This window comes from Dendrobium catenatum, unplaced genomic scaffold, assembly GCF_001605985.2.
Source record: "Dendrobium catenatum unplaced genomic scaffold, ASM160598v2 fragScaff_scaffold_231, whole genome shotgun sequence".
Taxonomy (NCBI): domain Eukaryota; kingdom Viridiplantae; phylum Streptophyta; class Magnoliopsida; order Asparagales; family Orchidaceae; genus Dendrobium; species Dendrobium catenatum.
In genome coordinates, this window is record NW_021318693.1 from 6,082,499 (window position 1) to 6,105,306 (window position 22,808).

At 34.3% G+C, this 22,808-nt stretch overlaps 1 protein-coding gene across 2 annotated transcripts; it reads left to right on the top strand.

Annotated features, from left to right (window-relative positions):
* The first annotated feature begins 5,129 nt into the window (after window positions 1-5,129).
* On the top strand, window positions 5,130-21,050 carry LOC110107559 (RPM1-interacting protein 4). Of its 2 annotated transcripts, none has more exons than XM_020837829.2 (4): window positions 5,130-5,395; window positions 18,150-18,590; window positions 19,512-19,706; window positions 20,769-21,050. In XM_020837829.2, the coding sequence occupies exons 1-4, from the start codon at window positions 5,390-5,392 to the stop codon at window positions 20,799-20,801; spliced, it is 675 nt and encodes a 224-aa protein (XP_020693488.1). In that variant the 5' UTR covers window positions 5,130-5,389; the 3' UTR covers window positions 20,802-21,050. The 2 variants fall into 2 exon arrangements, with proteins under 2 accessions (XP_020693488.1, XP_020693487.1); XM_020837828.2 differs by having other exon boundaries at window positions 5,131-5,395; window positions 18,144-18,590.
* Window positions 21,051-22,808: the final 1,758 nt, after the last annotated feature.

Consider the following 22,808-nt stretch of genomic DNA (forward strand, 5'->3'; position numbering starts at 1 on the left):
GCTCCGTCGGATTAGGATAACCCACATCAGTAGGTGGTGAATATCGGTGATGGGTGGCAGTGGTGGTCAGGGCCTCAGGGGCTGGTCGTGGCGGTGGTGGGTGGGGTCAAGCGATATTTAGAAGCTAAGTTTTGCTTGTTAGCATAATCTTCTTATTTTTTATTAGTTAACATAAACTCTATCGTTGATAAGTTATTAAAAATAAATAAGCAAAACAGGTTATTGGGTTGGGTTCGTGTTATTCGGGTTACCAGTAAGTCAGGTTCATGTCCACTTTTTTGACCCGCTTTCAAGTTGATTGGATTCAGATTAAGTGATCAATTTCAGACTGGACTCGAACATGATCCGTTAACCTATTTTGACATCTCTAGCTAGAGGGATTTCGTATTCTTGCACGCTATCGCAGTCGCCGGTTTTGACTTTGATCACTCCAATTTCTTTTGTAGACTTTTCGTTTTCTTTGGGTTCCCTCATCAGTCTTAACTGGTCAAAAGACAGGAGGATGTTCACATGAAATCACTTATCTATTTTTTTTTTTCCTGTGACTGGAGCTGCATTTGCCTTGGAGACTTTGCTCTGCCTTTGCGAGATTGAGCTTACAAGCCGAGCAAAGTTGAGACTGAGCTTGATTTTGTTTAATATAGGAGCTTAACTCGAGCTCATTTAATATAAGAGCTCGAGTATAGGCTCGAGCTCAAACTCATGGCTCAATATGATCCACTCGTAAACTTGCTAATGAGTCGAGCTTGAGCCGGCTCAGCGTCCGTGAGCTACACATGAGAAAGGCAAGTCCAAAGGTGAACCAATTTCAGTCAATGCAATTCAACAAATTCATAGCTGATATGGAATTTAGGCTTTATTTGCGACAGCTTTCTTACTACTTTCTAAAATAGCTTTTTGATGCAAAAACTTAATGAACTAGAAATTCTTGTACTAGAAAGTTGTTATGAAAATTAGCAAGAAAACTGTAAGTCTTAGCTTCGTTTGGATGACTTTTTTACTGCTTCTTAAAGCAGCTGTCTATTAATTTTTTTTTTTACTAAAAAGCTGTTTTAAGAAGCAGTAAAAAAGCCACCCCTCCTGACTATAAAATTATAGTTCACATGACTTCTGAAATAATTTTCAAAATTTTAAATTAAATTTTGATATTTTTAAAGCAGAAAATTATATATCCATACTAATCATATAAATTATGCGAGCCAAATATAATTGTCAACCGATTATTTATATTTTTTTTTTTCAATCTGTAGTTGTTAGCCTCTTTCCTTCCATCTTCCTTTTTATTTTCTTAACAAAAATTTGAACCTATAACTTTTTTTTTTTGAAATGATGTGAATAAAGATTATATTAATAGTTATTTAGAGAGCTCTGTGTGCTATAATTTTAATTTTTTTAATTAAAAATATATTTTTAAAGTGTAATTATTTGATCTAAAAATGATTATTTGATCATAATTTTAATAAAAAAATTATGATTTTATGACACCAACAAAAATCATAATATTTTAAAGAAATTAAATATAATATTAAAAAATAGCTAGAATAATAATTAATAGTTACTCATATTTTTAAAGAAAATGCAATTTTAATTTAAATTCATGATAGTGTCTATTAGATTCTATTAAAAAATAAGGACAATTTTAATATTAGCAATTAGTTTATCTCAAAATTTTATTATTTACTTTTATGCCATCCATTTAAAAACAAAAAAACTTTAGCCAAAATGTAAAGAGTGAGTTGAGCTCAAGCCACCATCTTCTTAAGCTTGAGTTGGGTTAATCAATTGAGTTCGAGCTCAAACTCAAACTCAATTTTATGAGTTTGAGTTAGTTCACGAGCCTGTTCATTTATTATAAAAGAGAAATAATTTTCATTTAATCATTTTTTATAATTAAATGACAAAAAAAGAAATTAAATGAGAAATAATAAGAAACAATTTGATCTAAGAATATGTGATTTAGTTTTTAAATATTGTTAATAAGTTTATATTTTAACTCTTGAATCCTAATATTTTTCATGTTTATTTTATATTAATGTTTCATAAACGAGTTGACTAACGAGCTAACTAGTTGAGTTAGGGTTAACTAAAATTTGGCTCATTAGCGCATCGAGCTAAATTAATAAGTCATTTATCGAGCTAAGACCAAGCCAGCTCACGAGTCTATTCACAGACACTAAAAGCATCTTAATATATGTCTAAATATATCCAAATCAAGCACTCAAAAGTATAATTAATTGCTTGGCGAGACCATTTATGATCAAAACAATTCTCAATTTTGTATTTTTATGGTCGAACTTAGCATCTTGACATGATAAATCTAACTAACTCAAGATCATTTGATTTTGATTTCGTTAAGATACAAATATATTTTAAAAACAATCAATACTAAAGAGGATCAATTCAGATCGTCCAACAGCGTGCCATGCCTGATTCATGGTCAAAATGATAACAAACTTTGCGACTGATACAGTTCCAAAGCTCTGCTTGCTAGCACACTTGATACAATTCAGATCGTTTATGCCAACTGTCGATGCCACCGCTGCCTGTCATGATTTTGATATGTCCATCATCCATTATCATATGTAGGTCATTATTTTGCTTCATAATAACTTCTCCTTTGATGATAATAAATGATATATTATAATGTTCAAATTAGATAGTGAAACTATTTCAATTAAGTCATAATATTTTCTCTTATAAAAATTGTCATATAAAAAAATCTTAATATCATTTAATCCATCCTTTGTATTCACAAATACTATAATACCCAATAAAATATATAAAAATGGAATATAAATTATTCAACTCAATTGCTGCCGACATCACAATTTGTGCCAACTTTATCAATGTAATTTATCTTTATGGTACTGTGTTCTCAGCATAAACATGAGTCCTTTCAAAACCAAACCATTCGATTGCATTAAAGATTCCGTGTAAAGCCAAATCAATTCAACAAAATTTTGATCTTCTAATAAATATAAAGCGTTCCATCCATACATCAATTTAATATTCCTTTTCGACCGTTCAATCATATGCATGATTTGTGATGAATAATTTAATTCTTATTGCCAAAGCATCAACTTTAACTTACCTAACATAATAAATTTCTAAAATATAAAAATAATATAATTGAAATCAAATTGAATTTAAAACTTACAAATTTAAATAATATAAAAAATAATATTTTAAAATATTGAAAAACATATAATATTTTAAATTTTAAAATTAATTTTTTAGATCCCTAAAAATATAATTTTTTATTGTTAATAATAACCTATTAGCAATTTATCACCCAGATTTTTTACAATCTGTGTAAGATAAAAAGCTAATATTAATATTAAAATAAATATAAAAAAATATTAAAAACAATATTAATATTTATATTAATAAATAGCACAAATCTTAAAGCATTTTTAAATATGTTGAAAAATATAAAAAATATGTTAAATTTTTTTGGCAAAATTTTTGACGATTTAAATTTATTAAAAATTATATTTAAATCATATATTAGAAATAACAAAAAGTATGTAAAATGTCGCAAAATAATAATTTTACTTATTAAACTTATTTTTAGCAGCAGCAATATAAAATTTTTTATAGTTATGAATCATGCGTTGTGCGATTTAAGAATGTTGGTGCACCTATTAGCGAACTATCAATAGATTTTTTATAATTTGAATATAATGGAAAAACAAATATTAATATAAATAAAAAATAAAAATAATTTAACTACTAAAAATATTCAAAGGCATTAATATATTACTATATATATAATAAATATATATATATATATTATATATAAATTTATAAATATATATATAAGTATATATATTATATTATAAAATATACTAATCTGAAAGCATTTATATAAAAATTATATTCAGTTTAAAATGGCTTGCTGAAATACACTTGGCCATAAAAATAATTTCTCACAATTGAAAGATATTTAAAATAAATAAATAAATGAGCTGTCACCACATATTTTTCCACTTGTATTAATTAATTTATTTCATAATTAAAAAAAAAACACTTTCTGCTCCCATAAATGAATACAGAAGATTAGTTAAAGGCTAACATTCCTCAAAATATTTTCAAATTTTTTTTATTTTAATAACAAGAGTAAATATTAATATTTATCTAAATAATTTTCAAAACTTTAATTTTGAACTCATATATAAGTTTTTATTTTTTATCAATTTTGAATTTCATTTTTTAATTTTTAATTTTCAATTTTTTAGTATATATATATATATTATATATATATTATATATATATATTATATATATTATATATATATTATATATATATATATATATATATATATTAATCTCTTAGAGGATATGTAAAAATTTTAGTTTTTATGATTTGGGCAATTTGATAGCTTTGGTGCTGAACTTTGATGAGATTTAGGCTCATTGGGATGATTTCTTTTCTGCTTCTTAAAGAATTTTTTATTTAAAAATCTAAAATTTTGAACTCAAAATGCTTTTAAGAAGCAGAAAGAAAGTCTTCTTTGTACAACTTTTCTTACTATTTTAAAAGCAACTTTTTAATATAAAAAAAATTTATTTTTAAAAATTTTTAACAAAAAATTACTTTAAAAAATAATAAGAAAATTGTCTCAAATGAAACGTTAAAGCTACAACGTTATTGTATGATTTTAATGAAAAATGAGTGTAAGATATTCCAACAATAAGAGTCTTAAAAATGTTTTATGCTTGGTTGATGAAAATGGAATGAAGAGTATATTTTGATGAATTCTAAGTTCAGTATTTATGTAATTCATTTTTTATTTATTTCAAATTCATTCAAATTTGACTCAATTTTAAGTACATGACAAGCTACTAATTCCGCTCTTGCCATCATCCGTTTGTAGATTGCCACCTATCTTAGGCCAACAACTGTGTGCCATCACTGTAGTTGCATGTCGCTCTCCATCGCCGTCGACCACCTGCCACCATCATGATTAAATTTTACATAACATTTATTTTACTTCGAATAAAATAAAAATAATCTCCTATCTTATGCATTTAATTATATAAAATATATGATAAAGACATATTTTTATAAATAAATATTTATAATGAAATAATAAAAAAACATTCTGGTAAATTTTGTTCCAATGAAAAAGTAGATTGGGATGGGGGGGTTGAAGATGAAGTGGGAAATGAGAATTGAGGAAAAACACGAGAAAAAGAAATTACAAAAAAGTCCAAAAGCTAAGCAAGAGCTCTGTTGCTAGTCTTTTTGGAGTCAATCATTTACTTCTTCCGTTTTCATTCGAGAGAATCAGGTTCGCCTTCTGGCAATTTGAGAAAGGAACCGACTGAAAAAGGAGTGATTTTGAGCCGCTTTATCGGATTTCTTCTGCTTCGGATCTCTTTTCTCGATGGCGGTGAGCTGTTTAATGGATTTTTTTGACTTGTTTCTGTTACTTTCAGTGCTGTTACCGTACTTCAACACAATAGTTTTTGGTGTTTTGTTTCTGGTTGGGTGAAATTCGAGATGCTTTAAGGGTGACTTTGATGAGAGTTTTTTTATATGGGAAATTCTGGAGATGGTGAAAATACTCAGATTTGTGTTCTAGACAGGAGGTTGATATGTTCCAGGAAAATTTTGAAAAATTTCAATGTTATTCACTTTTTGTGCTTGCTTATTAGTGATTTTGTTTTGTTGTTTTTCTGGCGTTTGTGATTTTGTCTGTTATTGCTTGATTTGTTTGTAGTGCTTCAGTGATTTTATTTGTTCTTGGTTGTCAGATGAAGCTTTTGCTGCTTGAATTGTGTGGCCTCGTTCAAGTTTTCATTTTTCATTTTGAATGAAAAATGGTGAATTTTCCTTTTTGGGGGGGAAGATTTCTCGAGGAGTAGATCCTAGAAATGAGAAATTATTAAATGCGGATAGTAACTTGCATGTGCTTGATGATTTCTCTTAGAACTTTGATATGAGAATGTATTGGATTCCTATTTGAAGGTTTACTCTTTTGATTGATGTTTTTTTTAAATGGAAGGTTGAGCATTATTAGTTTTCAAGGAAAAAAAGCATCATTAGTTAGATGGAGCTTCCAATGAGGAGCTTAAGGCTTCGTTTGAGATGACTTTTTTGTTACTTCTTAAAGCATTTTTTTAGTACAAAATTAAAATTTTTGTACTAGAAAGCTGCTTTAAGAATCAACAAAAAAGTCGTCTCAAACGAAGCCTAAGTTTGTGGGAATGAATTATAGATCTCCAAGCAATGCTTTATCAAAGGTAAGCTTTAGATGAAACTAATGCTACACTCTTTTGCCTTCTAGAACTATGTTGTATGGCTAATCAACTGCTACTTCGAATGCATGGTTAGTAGCAGCACAAATTAACTAAATTTTATCACTAAGTGCTTCATTTTTGTCAAGCTGATTTTATGAAGGTGATGTTTACTTCCATTACTCTCCATATTGTTTGTAGAATTCTGTTGTACATCACATTACATCTTTACATTTTATACCACTTGATTGGTATCAGTCTATCAGATTTCTTTTCTATTTTCACGGAATACTGATCTTTTCTAGTTTTAAAGTATAGGAAATAAAGTCTGCACATGAAATTTCACTTGCTAACTATTTAACAAAGAATGCCATTAAAGCTTCTCAAAATTGCCAAAAAAAGGTAAAATAATTCTTCTAGTTTCCAAATGACAGATCCATCTTAATATCTTGAATTACAATATTGTGAGGAAGTAGGGTGATCAGGCTGTTGGGCTCAGCAAACAGGGAAAGTCCTCAGGTGTCCAGCAAGGTGAAAGAGAGGGACTTTGTGTCATCTTCGTCGTGTTCTTGGCATTTTCTTGCAGAGCTTTTACATCATGAGAAATATTGAATCTAGTATAAGAGGAGAACAATTGGCAATAGTGTTAGGGGAAGTAATGAAAAGGAAGAAGGTAGGGAGATCAGGTTTGGATGCCACCTAAATAGAATGATTGTGATTGGATTAGCATAGAAATATGCATCTAGGTTATTTGTTTTCAGTAGAGAGATGTGGCACCTGAGAAGAAATAAGACTTTCAAAATCTGGATTATATTATGCTGTCTTGATTTATTAATTTGATTTCTTAGGGATGGAGATAACCTTGTGATCCTTTCCTCCTGTTGAAATCTGTAAATGAGAGCCTAAGGAATTTAAAACTAATTTATTGTGAAATGACATATTATGAACTAAGGCAATTTTATCTAGGATAGATGCATTCTAAAGCATTTTTACAGGTGGAGTGTAACAAAATGTAATTACTATTGCTCCACTACTAATGATAAAATGGAATGATGTAATGCAACCTGAATAAAAGTAGAGGATGTGATTATGCTAATTGCTTGCTAAGTCTTAGTTGTAGATCTTTAATAAATAACCATTAAATTCCTCCAATCAAGGATACATATCTACTTTCTTCTCGAATTAGAGGTTTTCGGACTTGCAACCTTTTATCGCCCCTCTAGTGTTGTCTCAATCTCTTGATATCTTGCCCTATGAGGACCATAGACAAATATGAGCTTACAAATCTGATTACCACCACTTTGAATTGCTTTAATTGTATTATTTGGAGCCACGAAATGTCTCAAAGGATGTCAAGCAAGGGAGTATATAATTGGTGATGAACATGTACCAACTAAACTTCTGGATGAATTGCTTGAGGATTTACTTGAACATAAGATGAACTCATTTGAAAAAAAATCATAAAATTATTACCTGAATTCACAGCGCTTCCACTCTTACCAATCATACTCAACTTGGTAGATATGATACATCAAAAGCACTTTGAGACTTTCTTTCCATTCGATTTTTCACAATTGGGTTATTTCATTGATATCAATTATACTCACCCTTCATAATCTCTTATGAGGTTTATGGTAGACCGGTCAAGCCGGTCCATACAGGACCGGCTTGCGAAACAAAGGCGGGAATGCGGAGATCGGGCAATCCCAACCCTCAAGCGGAGAGATTTAGGAAAGTTTTTTGAGGGATTTTGGAGGGAAATTTGAATATAGAGACTTTTTAGAGATTTGCTTTTAAATTGTATGCATTAAATAGTTTATTTTCTATGATGCACCGACACTTCTCCTCAAAGAGGCGTGCAGTGTCTGACACCGTGTCCGACACGACACTCGTCCGACACTCCTCCGACACGTGTCGGACACGCCGAAAATGTGTCTGATTAAAAAAATATTTAAAATAAATTGGACATGCGTGTCCGACACGAGTATCTTAAATATTTTATAATTTTTTTAAAATATAATTTCATATTTTTTGGCGAGATTTAAACTAAATTTCTTATTTTCTATCCACAACAATAAATCAACGTCTACATTTAATACCCTTCATCGAATTTTCTCATTTTTATTTTCTTTGGTAGTTAAGGTATTTTCATCTCCTCTCTTTTTGCTCAATTACAAATCTTTTTCTTGTTGAACCAAAGTTGAAAACAGTGATATTCAATGATGATGATAATAAATGCCAAAAATAAACCTCTAAAGCTAATCCTAGTAGTTGAAGCTTGAATGCTTGATGTTGTAGTAAGTGATTATTTGTTTATATTTTTGTGGTTGTACTAGACATTTTGTACAAAATATTTTATATTATAAGGTAGAAAATTATCATGTCATTCATTTATTATTGTTTGTCATTTTTAATATGATATTACACTAATATATATACATTATATAAAAAAATGTATTGTCGTGTCCGCGCCGTACCCGTGTCCTATATTTTCAAAAAAAGCCGTGTCCCGTGTCGTGTCCGTGTCACTGGGTCCGTGTCCGTGCATCATAGTTTATTTTCCTAGGGTTAGGGCATCTTTAATTTGGTTGAAATTTGAGATCTCTTAGATTTAGGTTTTCTTTTGGGCTCTAGCTGCGTCTAGAAATTTGGGAGAGATTGATCCTCCTCTCGAATAGACGATCAATTGTATCTTGCTATTTTCCGTTTCCCTTTCATTAAATAATGCAAATTATCTACTATTTTCGTGGTTTTGTGCGGATTTTTTTGGAGAATTCTCGCTGTTTGTCGAAGATTGATATGAAATACTTGAGATCTACAAGCGTTTCCTATCAAATTGGTATCAGAGCATGTTGATCAAAGGGGAACCAATGGCCAGAAGGAAAGTGAAAGTTTTGGAGGGAGAGCTTGGACAACTCAAAGTAGATTTTGAGGAGAAGATTGTTGATTTTCAAAATCAGATTGCATCCGTCAATGAAAGGATGAGGGAAAAGTTCGTCGTGGTAGAAGACATATTGAAGAAATTGCTTGAAGCCAAAACCAAACATGTGATATCGAAAGCAAAGGAAACTACCGGCAGCCATGAAAGAGATGGGAACCCTAACACGTTTAGGTGAAGGAAAAATCCAGAAGTGGAGATCCTGGAGGGAGAAGATGGAATGCCTTATATAGAACCAATTTCTATAGAGGAGATGAGCATTGGCTGCGCAAGACGGGGTGCTGAACTTGAAAAGAGAAGGGATGATTTTGATCACCGGAGTGCTAATTTTGAAAGAAGAAGAGAGGATTTGGATGAAGGGTATGGGTATGATCGCCGGAGGGAAGATCATGACAATTGGGGACTACCTCCTCTTCGAGGAATGGGAGGTTATGAAGGATTTAGGTGAAACAGATGTGACTCGAGGGTGAGGAAACTGAAGATGTCAATCTTTGAGAGGGAGGATGTGCAGTGGTGGATTTACAAGGTAGAAAGATATTTTGTCGTAAATGGGCTTACAAAGCAGGAGAGACTCATGGAAGCAGGCCTATGTTTGGAAGGGAAGGCTTTGTTTTGGTATCAGTGGAAGGACATGCGATGTCCCATACAGAGTTGGAGAGAGAGTTCAAAGATTATTTGGTAGAATGTTTCCAAATTGGCAAGGGAGGAGACTTCTAAGAGCAGTTCTTCGCCTTGACACAGGAGGGTTCAATGACGGAGTACCGGGAGAGATTTAAGTACTTTGCTAGCCATTTTGACTGCCTTCCTGAGACAGTACTAGAGAGAAATTTCATGAAGGGACTGACACCAGAGATTCGGGCAGTTGTTAGGGTAATGAGGCCTCGTGACTTGGGATAGGCTATGGAACTAGCTCAGTTGGTGTAGGATCAGAGGCACCTGGAGAGAGAAACTAGAGGTAGTAGCTCAGTAGGCTCATACAGGATGATCACCACCTTATTGGCATCCAAGGAACCAACACTGGATACTCTTCGGGGAATTTCAAAGGAAAAGACTGCAGGAGGAAGGTCTGGGGACAACATCAAGAAGCTCACGGAAACAGAATTACATAAGAAGAGGGTGAAGGGGCTCTATTTCAGATGCAACGAGAAGTATACTCTGGGGCACAAGTGTAAGGACCGAACTCTTTAAGTTTTAATTGTTTGTGATGATGAGTAAATGGAGGAAGGTGTTGTCTTTCCACCTTGCGGACGAGGTGGATCTTTGGGAGGGGAGTATTGTTAGACCGGCCGTCCAGCAGGTCCATACGAGACCGGCTTGCGAAAAAATGCGGGATCTCTGCTTCCTACGGAGATCAGGCGATCCGAGCCCTCAAGTGTAGAGATTTAGGAAAAAATTTTGGGGATTTGGGAGGGAAATTTGAATGAAGGGACTGTTTAGAGATTTCCTTTTGAATTGTATGCATTAAATAGTTTGTTTTCCTAGGGTTAGGGCATCTTGAATTTAGCTGAAATTTGAGATCCCTTAGATTTAGGTTTTCTTTTGGGCATTAGCGGCGTCTAGAGATTTGGAAGAGATCGATCATCATCTCGAATATAGGATCAATTGTATCTTGCTATTTTCTATTTCCTTTCATCAAATAATACAAATTATCTACTGTTTTCGTGATTTTGTGCTGAATTCTTGCTGTTTGTTGAAGATTGATAGGAAATACTTGAGATCTCTACAAGTGTTTCCTATCAGTTTACGGACAAACTATTGATAAATTTGTTATTGAAATTCATCCCATCTGGGCACAACTTGATTCAGCTTTGCTCAAGGATGATATCAGGAATATTTGCCCACACTATGAATAGAATCATCTCATTCAGTTCTTGATGGCTCTCTTTGAAGGTTAATTTAATAAAATTATGATTAGGCCATGTATGTCATTTGGATATGTTGGTTTGGACAATAAAAAAGCTTTTATAGTCAAATTTTTACCATGAAAAGAATGAGAATACTAAGATATATGTGTTACTAAAACTCGGAAGGCTTAATTAATAAATGATTTCATTAGAGAGATGATTGGAGTAAGTACGATTGAATATAAGCTAGTAGAAAATAGACAAATATGGTCTAGGACTCATCTAGCTCTCCACTAATATTTATTAATTGATTCAATTCTTCGAGAATAGTTTATCTTGGGCTAACTCCTATGTTAAGGCCTTCCTAACCTAGCCCAACCAATGGGTTAGGTAAGTTTGAGTTTCTTTGACTTCATATAAAATCATATTCAAAATTGCATGATAGAAGATACATAAAATGCTATGTAAATGTTATAATTAGGCTTCAAGCATCAAGGAGTGTTATTGCATTGTGGAATGTCAGATTATGCTTGGATGAGAATCAAGGTGCTTACCTTTACCCTCTGAAATGAATATTTTATTAATATTTTAAAATAATCATTTCATTTGTTTGATTATTATTATTATTTTAGATGTTTGAGGTATTGATTATTCTAAGTTTTGAGATTTAAGGTTTAGGTGGCTAACAAGCTAATTTATTAGTATTCTTTCAAATGTCTAAAATATGAGCTCATGCAAGCTTTATTTTTCTAAATTAAGGAAATTTAATTTTAATTACGGTAGAATTAGTTCCATTTCAATTTCAAAGTATGTTAAAGGCAATGATGAATCATCTCAAAGCAATGCATGGTAATTCATGTCCCAACCCTAAACTTACGACATCTCGAATCCAAACAAAGCATGGTGTGATCACTAGTATAGAGGCTTAGATAAGGAGCTACTCCTAGAAGGCTTCCAGGATGGCAAGCTTATGGAACAAAATGGCGAGTTTGGGGAGAGGGGATACTAAATCCTATCATAGGAATGGAGAAAAGGTTATTGGGCTATATAAGTAAAGATTTATACTGAAATATGGGAGGTACTTTCTAGTGTAGAGTTTTTTTTTTTTTGTTTTACATGTTTTTGCCTCTTGGCAAATGTTGTGACGGCCTTTTCTTTGATAGTTTACCATAGGTAGAGACCTTTCTAGTTTTGGCAGATGTGAATAAACTTTTTTTTTGCTTTGTTTTGTTGTTTCCTCTAGATCATGCTATATATATTTTTCTTTTTACAAAGATTTATTGCTTGCCCGTTTAGTAAATACATCTCTATTTTATAAATGTGTTTCCTAAGATTATATGGTATACATCTTGGGATATTACACCACATGTGACTTCCTACTGATAATAAATTATTTATAGCATTGTTTGATTGCTTAAAATTCAATATCCTTCTTAAAACACCCCCCAAGTCATATGGATTTGGGTCTAGAGTGGTGCCTAGCACTGGTTTTGAGAGTAAATCTTCATTGATGAGGTTATTCCCCACTTCTAAGCGAACATTAACAGTAATGATATTGAAGTTTATTTGGATATTTAGCCTAAAGAGATCTTATCTTTCTTGGTTGGTGTTATGGGCCATTAATTCTATATTAATTCTATAACTATTGCTTTCTCCATATATGATAACACTATCATTTCATTTGTTGTTATAATGATTTTGTTGTTTGACCTCTTTTTATGATGAAATTTTCTGTAGTTTTGTCTGAATGATTTTTAAGTCTATGGCTGATGCAATAAGGTTTTAGCTTCCTATCTCCTCCAGCTTCTCCTCTTCTTCTTTGTTGCTTTGGGGGCGTTCTCATCCTTTGTTGGTGTTCTTTCTCTTATTCTTGCTATGGATTTGGAGCTTAATTTCTAGATGTTCCCAACGGGAAATAGTTTAATATCTTAGTGGAGTCCTTTATGTAACCCTGCTTATATTTCATAAAGATTGATTTTTTTCCATGGAGATCTCGAAGGGAAAAAATTGCCTACGAAACACTGTGGTATATGTTTGTTTGTAAAGATTGCTCGCCTTTTTGCCTAAATATTTTTTATTCTATCCTCTTTTAATCGTCACGATTGATTGGATACAACTGGATCTTAGAAGTCTTTTGAACCTAGACCATGTCATCTTTTGGCATATCATATGGCTTATGGCATAGCATTCAAGCAGGGAGCGAATATGATGAATTTTTAAGTCACTATTTTTTGTGTGTGCATGGTTATATTTTTTTATTAAAATGTAAGTCTTGAGCATTTCACCTAATTATTTACTGTAGAATCTTGGATGAGAGGAAGAAGCACTTCCTCTTGAGCATCTAGAAAGGAGAGAGGGAAGAGGAGAGGGAGAGAGGAGGCTGAAATATGAAAACAGGATTTCTCTATTGCTTTTTGGCTTATGGCTTGAATGCCTTAATACAAATTTATAGCCATCTAATGGCAGCACAAAGAGCAATACAAGAAACTAATCAAAGCAATACAAAAGACTACAAAAGAACCTAACTAAAAGAAAGCATAAATCTTGGACCACTGTTAGGCCGGGCCCAAAAGGAGCCGGCTGGACCAGTCCTCAATGTATTGGCCGGTCTGGAGGAGGAACCAACGAAACAAGGGGGGGGGGGGGGGAAGCCCTTGTGAGCCCAATTTGCTTTAATCCAATTTGGGAGGAAATTTTGAATTGAAAGTGTGTTTAGGGAATTGGTATTCCTCCTTTGGCTTTAATTAGTGACTAATGCTAGAATTAGGGTTTCGTCTTGAGATTGGCTGAAATTTTGAGGTCTATGGTTTGTTTCGGGGATCTACGCTTAGCTAGAGATTGTGGAGGTTTTTGCTTCCTCTCGAATTGAAGAAAATTGTATCTTGCTTGATCCTTCTTGTTGTTATTTGAATTAAAGAGTTCTTTGATGTTTTCTTCTCCATTCTACAAAAGTTTGGCGTTAGTCTTCCTGATTTCTCCTTGAAATCCGCCCCTTGCTCACTGTTTTTGCCGATTCTTGATTGGTTTTCTTGTGAACTAAAGTATTACCCTTGTGGTTACTTGCGAACTCAAGTATTTCCTATCAAATTGGTATTAGAGCGTTGTCTTGGGGCCATCAGTGGCTGAAATTGCGAAATTTCAGCAAGGAACCTTCATTCCCAAGATATCTTCTCGATAACCTTGGGAGGGAAGATGGCCGGAAGGAAAGTGGAAGTATTGGAGGGAGAAATCGGCCAACTGAAGACTGATTTGGAAGAAAGAACCGCTGATTTTCAAAACCCATTCGCTTCCATCCATAAAAAGATGGATGGGAGGTTCGCCACCTTGGAAGAAATGATGAAGAAGATGTTAATTAGAGGGCAAACAAAATCCGACGACATTGGAAGCAAGGGAAGCAACCGAAGACAATGAGAGATGCGGTAACCCGAACCCATTTAGGGGGAGGGAGAATACGGAAGTGGAGATCCTTGAGGGGAATGATGGAATGCCTCCGCTAGAACCACTTTCTAGGGAGGAGATGAGCATGGGCTATGAAAGGAGAGGTGCTGAATTTTTGGAGAGAATGGATAAGATGAAAGGAGAAGAGGGGAATATGAGGAAGGGTATGGGTACGATCGTCGGAGGGAAGATTGTCCCCTGGGGAGCTTTTCCCCCTTGGGGAATGGAAGGTTATGGAGGAATTAGGGGAAACGAGGGAGACCCGAGGGTGAGAAAATTGAAGATGCCCATCTTTGAGGACGAGGATGCACATGGCTGGATCTACAAGGTGGAGTGATACTTTGCGGTCAATGGGTTGACAGAGGAGGAGAAACTGACAGTTGCAGGATTGTGTTTGGAAGGGAAGGCATTAGCGTGGTACCAATGGTGGGACATGAGGCGACCCATTCGAAGCTGGAGAGAGTTCAAGGATTGTCTACTAGAGTGTTTTCGAACCAGTCGGGGAGGAGACTTCTACGAGCAGTTCTTTGCGCTGACACAGGAGGGGGCGGTGGCAGATTATCGTGACCAGTTTGAGTATCTAGCGAGCAGGCTAGATCGTTTTTATGAGACCAGCTAGAGGGGAACTTCATGAAGGGGCTCAAACCAGAGATCAGAGTAGCCGTTAGATTGATGAGATCACGCGATTTGGGGGAGGCCATGGAGTTGGCATAGCTGGTGGAGGACCAGAAGCATCTGGAGAGGGGGGCTCAAGGCAATAGCTCTGGGGAGCCCTACAGGATGACTACTACTTTTCTAGCTCCCAAAGGAGCTGCACCGGGAGGTTCACAAGAGGCAACAAAGGAGAGGACTGGAGGAGGTGGTCCTGGAGGAAATTTCAAGAAGCTGACTGACAAGGAAATCTAGGAGAAGCAGGCTAAGGGGTTGTATTTCAGGTGCGATGAGAAGTACATACCAAGGCATAAGTGTAAGGACCGAACTCTTCAGGTTCTCTTCGTTTGTGATGACGAGGAAACTGAGGAGGGAGGTGAGAGCGGGGTAGTGGAGGAAGAAGAAGATAAGCTACACCTGGACGTAGCTGAAGTCTCTCTAAACTTGGTGGTGGGATTCACACCAAATCACACCATGAAGGTAAATGGAGAGATAGGGGATCAGGAGGTAGTGGTGTTGATCGATAGAGGGGCCACCCACAATTTCATCTCTAACCAAATTATAAATCGGTTAGGAGTGAAATTAGTGGACACGAGAGGATATGGAGTGATATGATGGGCATGGGGAAGGTAGAGATGGGGAGAGGTATTTGCAGGGGAGTGGTTTTGACCATTAAGGGATATAGGTGAGGGAGGATTTCCTTCCCTTAGAATTAGGGAGTATCGATGTCATACTGGGGATAAAATGACTGCAGACTTTGGGGGAGATTAAGGTCAACTGGGGTGCACTGAGGATGGAATTGATGGTGGAAGGATAGAATATGGTGATCCAGGGGGATGCAGGGCTGTCTAGGTTAGGAGTTTCTCTCAAATCTATGATCAGATCCATACAGGAGATGGGAGGAGGATATTTGGTAGAGCTACAACACTTAAAGAGGGTCAGTGTGGGGGAAGAGGGAGATATTCCACTGGTGGTGCAACCACTCATACAACAATTCAGGGAGATTTTCCAGTCACCTTAGGGCTTGCGACCACCCAGAGAGCAGAAGCATGCAATCCTTCTGAAGGATGGGGTGTCGCCGATCAGTGTTCGACCTTACCGTTACCCCCAGATTCAGAAAGATGAAATTGAGAAGTTGATTAGGGAGATGTTGGAGGCAGGTATCATTAGACTTAGTGTGAGTCCTTTCTCCAGTCCAGTCTTATTAGTAAAAACGAAGGATGGGAGCAGGAGTTTTTTTGAGCTGGAGTTTTTGCATTGATTACAGAGCTTTGAACAAGGAGACAGTATCTGATAAATTCCCTATTTCGATGATCGACGAGCTATTAGATGAGCTGCACAGAACAGTAGTGTTTTCCAAGATGGACCTGAAGTCAGGCTATCACCAAATCAGAATGAAGGAGGATATTCAGAAGACGACATTCCGAATGCACGAGGGACATTGAGTTCTTGGTGATGCCATTTGTTCTCACTAACGCCCTTATTACTTTTCAGTCTCTGATGAATAGGGTGTTCCGACAAACTTAAAGAGAAAATCCAGTGGCAGATAAGATTAGAGAGAGTCTCCTTAGATGCTCAGGTGGATGAGTGGATTCAATCTTAGAGACACAATGCAAAATAAGTATGTACGTGAAAAGGTTGAAGTAGCTCCAGTGGCAAATAAGATTAAAGAGAGTCACCTTAGATGATTTGAACACAAAATATCGGCCTTTTGATGCCCGGTTAGGAGAGTATATGTATTGATCTACCTTTCCTAACATAGGCCAAATCCATTGTAGTTCTCAAGTTGACAACAACAATAATAACAACATCAAGGTTTTATCCCACTACGTGGGGTCGGCTATATGAATCATTTTTCTCTATTGTGTCCTGTGACAAGTACTACAAAAATAAGAATACTAAAATAGATGTGTGAATCACAAGAAAAGCTTGAGAAGTGAATTTATGAGAGAGACAATAAAAGTAACATCTATTGAAGATGGGGCAGGATAAAATAAACTCAAGTAGTTTGGAAATGCATAATAAATGGTAAAAAAGTAACCAAAAAATGGGTAAAAAAGTTTAATGCCAATTATTAAGAAGGAAAGGAGTTTGACCAAAAGTAACATGGATAGAAGTTGTACAAAAAGATTCATGTATTTAAGTATTGCATATCTTGCTATACTCTTTAGAATGAATGGGGAATAAAAATTCATAAAATAGATTCCAAATAGTCAGGATAAGACTAAAGATGATGATAGTGCTTAAAATGACCAAGGCATCATACTGCTGTGAAATGGTGGTGCAAAATATATTAGCAAATATTTGAAACTTATAATTTCTTTTTTTTATATAAAACAATTCTTAAAATGAAAGTTCATTTAAATTTCATCTATTATTTCTTCCAGGAGAACATGAAATTAATGTTTCAAACTAGTAATGATTCCAACAAAAACTATAGCTTTTTGTTGGATCATACAAGTATAATCAAATTGTGCTTCATCCGTCTTATTTTATACTTTCACCAAATTACATCTCACTGCCTTTTTCTTGTTATGGTGAGCTCTATTTGAAGGAAAGCTTAAATATTTATAGCCATTGATAGAAATGCTAGCTCTCTACATTGCATCAGACTTTTTTCATTTTAAGATGTATTTGAGTCAGAGTCAATTGGTGTAGCTGTAATGAGGATGGGTTACCAGCAGCCACGGCTAATTGGTCAGAAGTTGGTGGTTGGGAGTAAAGAGTTATAACGAGAATTTTGAAGGGTTGGAATGAAAAAAATTTCCCAGTAAAAGAATTTGAAACAAATGGAGTCGCATCGCATTATCATTTTTGTTCCTCCAAATAATTCATTACCTTACCGCACACGATGAAAAATTATATGTTTTGTACTTTATCTTTGGTAGCAATCTGAGATTATCTTGCTTCAGCTCTAGTCAATTTTTTCGTTATAACTCACTTGATTTCTATTAAATTTTGCAAAAATCTCCTGATGCAATCAATCCATTAGATCGATACACCAAGTTCTTATAAAAATCTTGGTTGCAGCAACAGGATCAGGCATCTAAAATTGGCAAACAGGATAGTAATGAGAACACCCAGTACTCTGATAATGTCCAAAAGCATAATATATCAGGGATGATGATCAACCCAGTTGATACGGATGGGAGTCCTGATGAAGCTCCTGGAAGCATACCAAAATCTGAAGACCCATCATTTCAAGCCCGGCTTGAAGATGAAGTCCCAAAGGTGAAGGACAACCAGCCTCGACGGCCCTCAGCCTCCCCTCAAAGGAGGACAGCCAGAACAAGCCTTCATGAACACAGTGCCGACCACTCTCCTCTCCACCACCATCATCAGGCAAGAGTTGCAAACAAAGGTGGAAGCTCTTCTCCATCTTGGGAAAGAAAAGTGTCTTCAGATGGCGGCCATGGTATAACTTCAAACACTCCCGGAAAGTCCAGGCTCAGAACTGGCGGTCGAGCTGATGAATCCGTAATACTTTTTCCTTTCTGTTCATTTTGGCTAAAGTTTGGATGCACAAATGAAAAATAAAATCAAAAGAAAATGGTAAATGAGTTCTAAATCTCAAAGCAACCATAGATTGCCCATATTTCAAAGTTTCAAATTTTCATATTGCTTCCATCTAAACTGAGCTTTAGTCATTGTATGATGCAAAGCAAATCACTGTAAAATAAATCTGGCAATTTTGGCCACACTTATTTTGCAGCACATATGTGAAGACAATAAACTAACCATCAAGGCATAAAGTAAAATCATTTTAGTTTTTTAAATTTACTTCAAACAAGACACAAATTTATTATTTTAACTAGTAAATGATGAAAATAATACTTAGACTTATTAGATGTATTCATAGTACAGAACTTTTATGTATTCAATTTAGGTTTCATTTGGGACAACTTTTTTATTGCTTTTGAAGTAGCTTTTTCAAGTTTTTATTTTAAAAAAAATTTATACTAAAAAGCTGCTTTGGAGAGTAGTAAGAAAGCTATCCCAAACGAAGCCCTAGTCTCATAATTCACCAAATCTTAATCAACTCGGTCTTATTGTCAACTTGGCCATGGCTTTGGATAGAATTTGGTGGAGGGAAGCTTTTTATTCAAATATTTTAAACTTTTTGTGGTCAATCTCACTACTTGATATTAACTCAAATTAATGTGATTGACCTGAAGAAGTCCACAATGCTCTCATTAACAGCTTCTCAGTACTAATTTCCATCCAAAAAATTGCAAAATTAAAGTTATGGCCAAATTAATTAAGATTTAGTGAATGTTTGAAAATTTTTTGGTACAAAAATTATAATTTTTGTTGATCATTTACTCTTATTTTAGCTTTTTACAGACAATTTGATATTTCTGAGAGCTTATCTTGATAAAATTGCTTTCTCTATTACAGCCTGAGGAAGGCGCAGCAGTGCCGAAATTTGGTGAGTGGGATGAAGACAATCCTTCATCAGCTGATGGCTTTACTGGAATCTTCAACAAAGTGAGGGAGGAGAAGCAAACCAGTGCAACAAAAGTTCCTATGCTTACTGATGATTCAGCCTACCTCAATAGTTATCACCATGAAAAGAGAAGCAAGAGGTCTACTGTGAGTGTCTTATCCTTCTAGAAACTGAGCTCAATGACAGACTAATAAAACAACAACAACATCAAGCCTTTGTCCCACTACGTGGGGTCGGCTACATGAATCCTTTTTTGCCATTGTGTCATGTTAAAATTCAAACTCTCATTTAAATCTAATAAAGAAAGATCATTTCTAATATTTTCTAACCAAATTTTTTTAGGTCTACCTCTACCTTTTTTAACATAAGTCAAATTTAATACCTCAACTTTCCTAATCGGGTCATCGGAAGGCCTCTGTTTAATGTGACCAAACCATCTAAGACGACTCTCTCTAATCTTATCTTCCATTGGAGCTACTCCAACCTTTTTATGTATATGCTCATTTCGTATCCTGTCTCTAAGGGTAAAATGACCAGACTAATACAACAACAACAACATCAAGCCTTTATCCCACTACGTGGGGTCTACTACATGAATCCTTTTTCTCCATTGTGTCCTATTAAAAGTTAAATTCTCGTTTAAATCTAATAAACAAAGGTCATTCCTGATATTTTCTAACCTAGTCTTTTTAGGTCTGCCTCTACCTTTCTTAACATAAGTCAAATCTAATACCTCTACTTTCCTAACCGGGTCATCGGAAGACCGTCGTTTTATGTGACCAAACCATCTAAGGCGACTCTCTCTATTCTTATCTTCTACTGGAGCTACTCCAACCTTTTCACATATATGCTTATTTTGGATCCTATCTTTAATGGTAAAGCCACTCATCCACCTAAGCATCCTCATCTCTGCCACACTTAGTATTATGCTTCTCTTTTAATGGCCAACATTCGGCACTATAAAGCATTGCAGGTCTCATCACCATCTTATAGAATTTTCCCTTAAGTTTGAGGGGTACTTTTCTATCACACAACAAGCCCAATGCATTCCTCCACTTCAACCATCCAACTTGAATTCTGCTGATAATTTCTCCATCTATTTCACCATCACTCTGAACAATAGATCCAAGATATCTAAAACATGTACTCTTCTTAATGACTTGATCGCCCAAAGTCACAATCCCCTCACAAATTTTCATTGTTTGCAGATTTGCTCCTGCTTCAACTGGGGGAAGAAGTGAGGTAAGTATGCATTGAGTACTGTAAAAGGCTTTCATTTGCTTGTAAATATCATCTAGGGAGACTACTTATGAGGGATTCATGTATTTATAAGTTCCATTCTTTTGCTTTGTGCCTTATGCTGATAAAACTGGTGCTAGAAAATGTTAATTTTTCTGTGTTTCATCTCATATATTGACAAATACAGCACTTTCTTCTTGATTTGTTTCCATTAAAATTAATTTATCCAATTATTGGAAGAGATTAAGTAATTGTAATATCTATTTTTGGTTACCTTTTCTTATTTGTTACTTTCAGTTTCTTTGTTTGAATGATTAAGATCTCAAATTTGTTAGCTATCTAATGCATTCAATTTAGTATGTTGATTTTTCAAATATGATCCAAAATGATCTCTGTAAAATTATTTTGTATCAGATTCGAGGAGTCAAAAGACTAAGGTTTTGTTTGGGATGACTTTTTTGTTGCTTTTTAAAGTAGTTTTTTAGTATAAAAATTTTAATTTTTGTACTAAAAAACTGCTTTAAGAAACAATAAAAAAAACGTCCCAAATGAAGCCTAAAACAGGAAAAATTATTAGGTCCTCCCACCTGACGTAGAGTTACGTCCTCCCAGAGCTAAAATCGCGCTAAAAAACAAGAAATACCAAGCAAATACCGAGCAATACCAAACAATAACGAGGAATATCATCATGTGAAGACCAATACCGAGTTATACCGAGCAATACAAAAAATACCTAGTTTTTCCTAGAAAAAACTCGGTATGTTTTTGTATAACTCGGTATTGCTCGGTATAGCTCGGTATAACTCGGTATTGGTCTTCACATGATGATATTCCTCGTTATTACCAAATAATACCTAGCAATACCGAGCAAAAACCGAGTTTTTTGGCGGTGGGAGGACGTAGCTCTACGTCAGGTGGGAGTACCTAATAATTTTTCCTAAAACAGCCCTATGTAAATGATTTAGAGGTCATTTAGACCTTTTCTCCTGATTACTTTTGGATCTAAGTATTGAGATTTAGAGTTAATTGATGCAATATTAATATAGTTATATTTTGTATGCCAATAGCAAAAAACAAATAACTTAGTTATTTTGGTGGTAAAAAATAGCTTTACACCACAGAGATTTTTGAATAGTAAGAATACAATAAGAAAACATCAGCTAAACAAAAGAGAATAGTACCAATATGGTTACTCGACTCTTTATGACAGATCAAACTGGTCCCCAACTATATTAAAGGATAATTTTGGTCCCTCAACTTCTTAAAGAGGAACTAAAATAATTCCACGATGAAATTATTTTGGTTCCTCTTTAAGAACTTCAGGAATCAAAATGATCTTTTAATATAATTGAGCATCATTTTGATCTTTTTCTCCTAGATATAAAATTATAATTGTTATCTAAAAGATAAAAGCAACTAAAAATTTATTGCAAATAGAACATAAGTTTGGTTTGAATGTAATTATTCAGTTTGTGGAGTCTGAGTTTCTTATGTGTGAGAGGCCTACAAGAGATGTGTTGGGGTACTATCAGTAATAAATACTTGTCGCCTTGTTCCCTCCACAGGGGTTGGGTAGCTGATAAAGGGAGGGCAGAACATAAATACTTAAAAAAAAAATTAATGGAGATTTTTTGTGAATAATTACATTTTCTAGTTATTAATTAATATTCAAATTTTAAAATGAAATATTAATTTTTTTTTTGGTTTGGATGTGATATATTTAAATCTTTGAGGAATGATTTATTGTGTTTCTCTTGCTTTAATTAGCTCTGATATTAGTTCTTTCAAATTTATCAGTGAGTTCGGCTTTATTTGGAACGACTTTTTAATTGTTTTTTAAAATAAAGTTTCAGTATAAAAATTAAAATTTTTTATTAAAATTCTATTTTAAGAAACAATTTAAAAATTAATCCCGAAAGATGTCTTAGGTTTTGTTTGGGAAGACTTTTTTATTGCTTCTTAAAGCAACTTTTTAGTATAATATTAAAATTTTTATACAAGAATGTCGC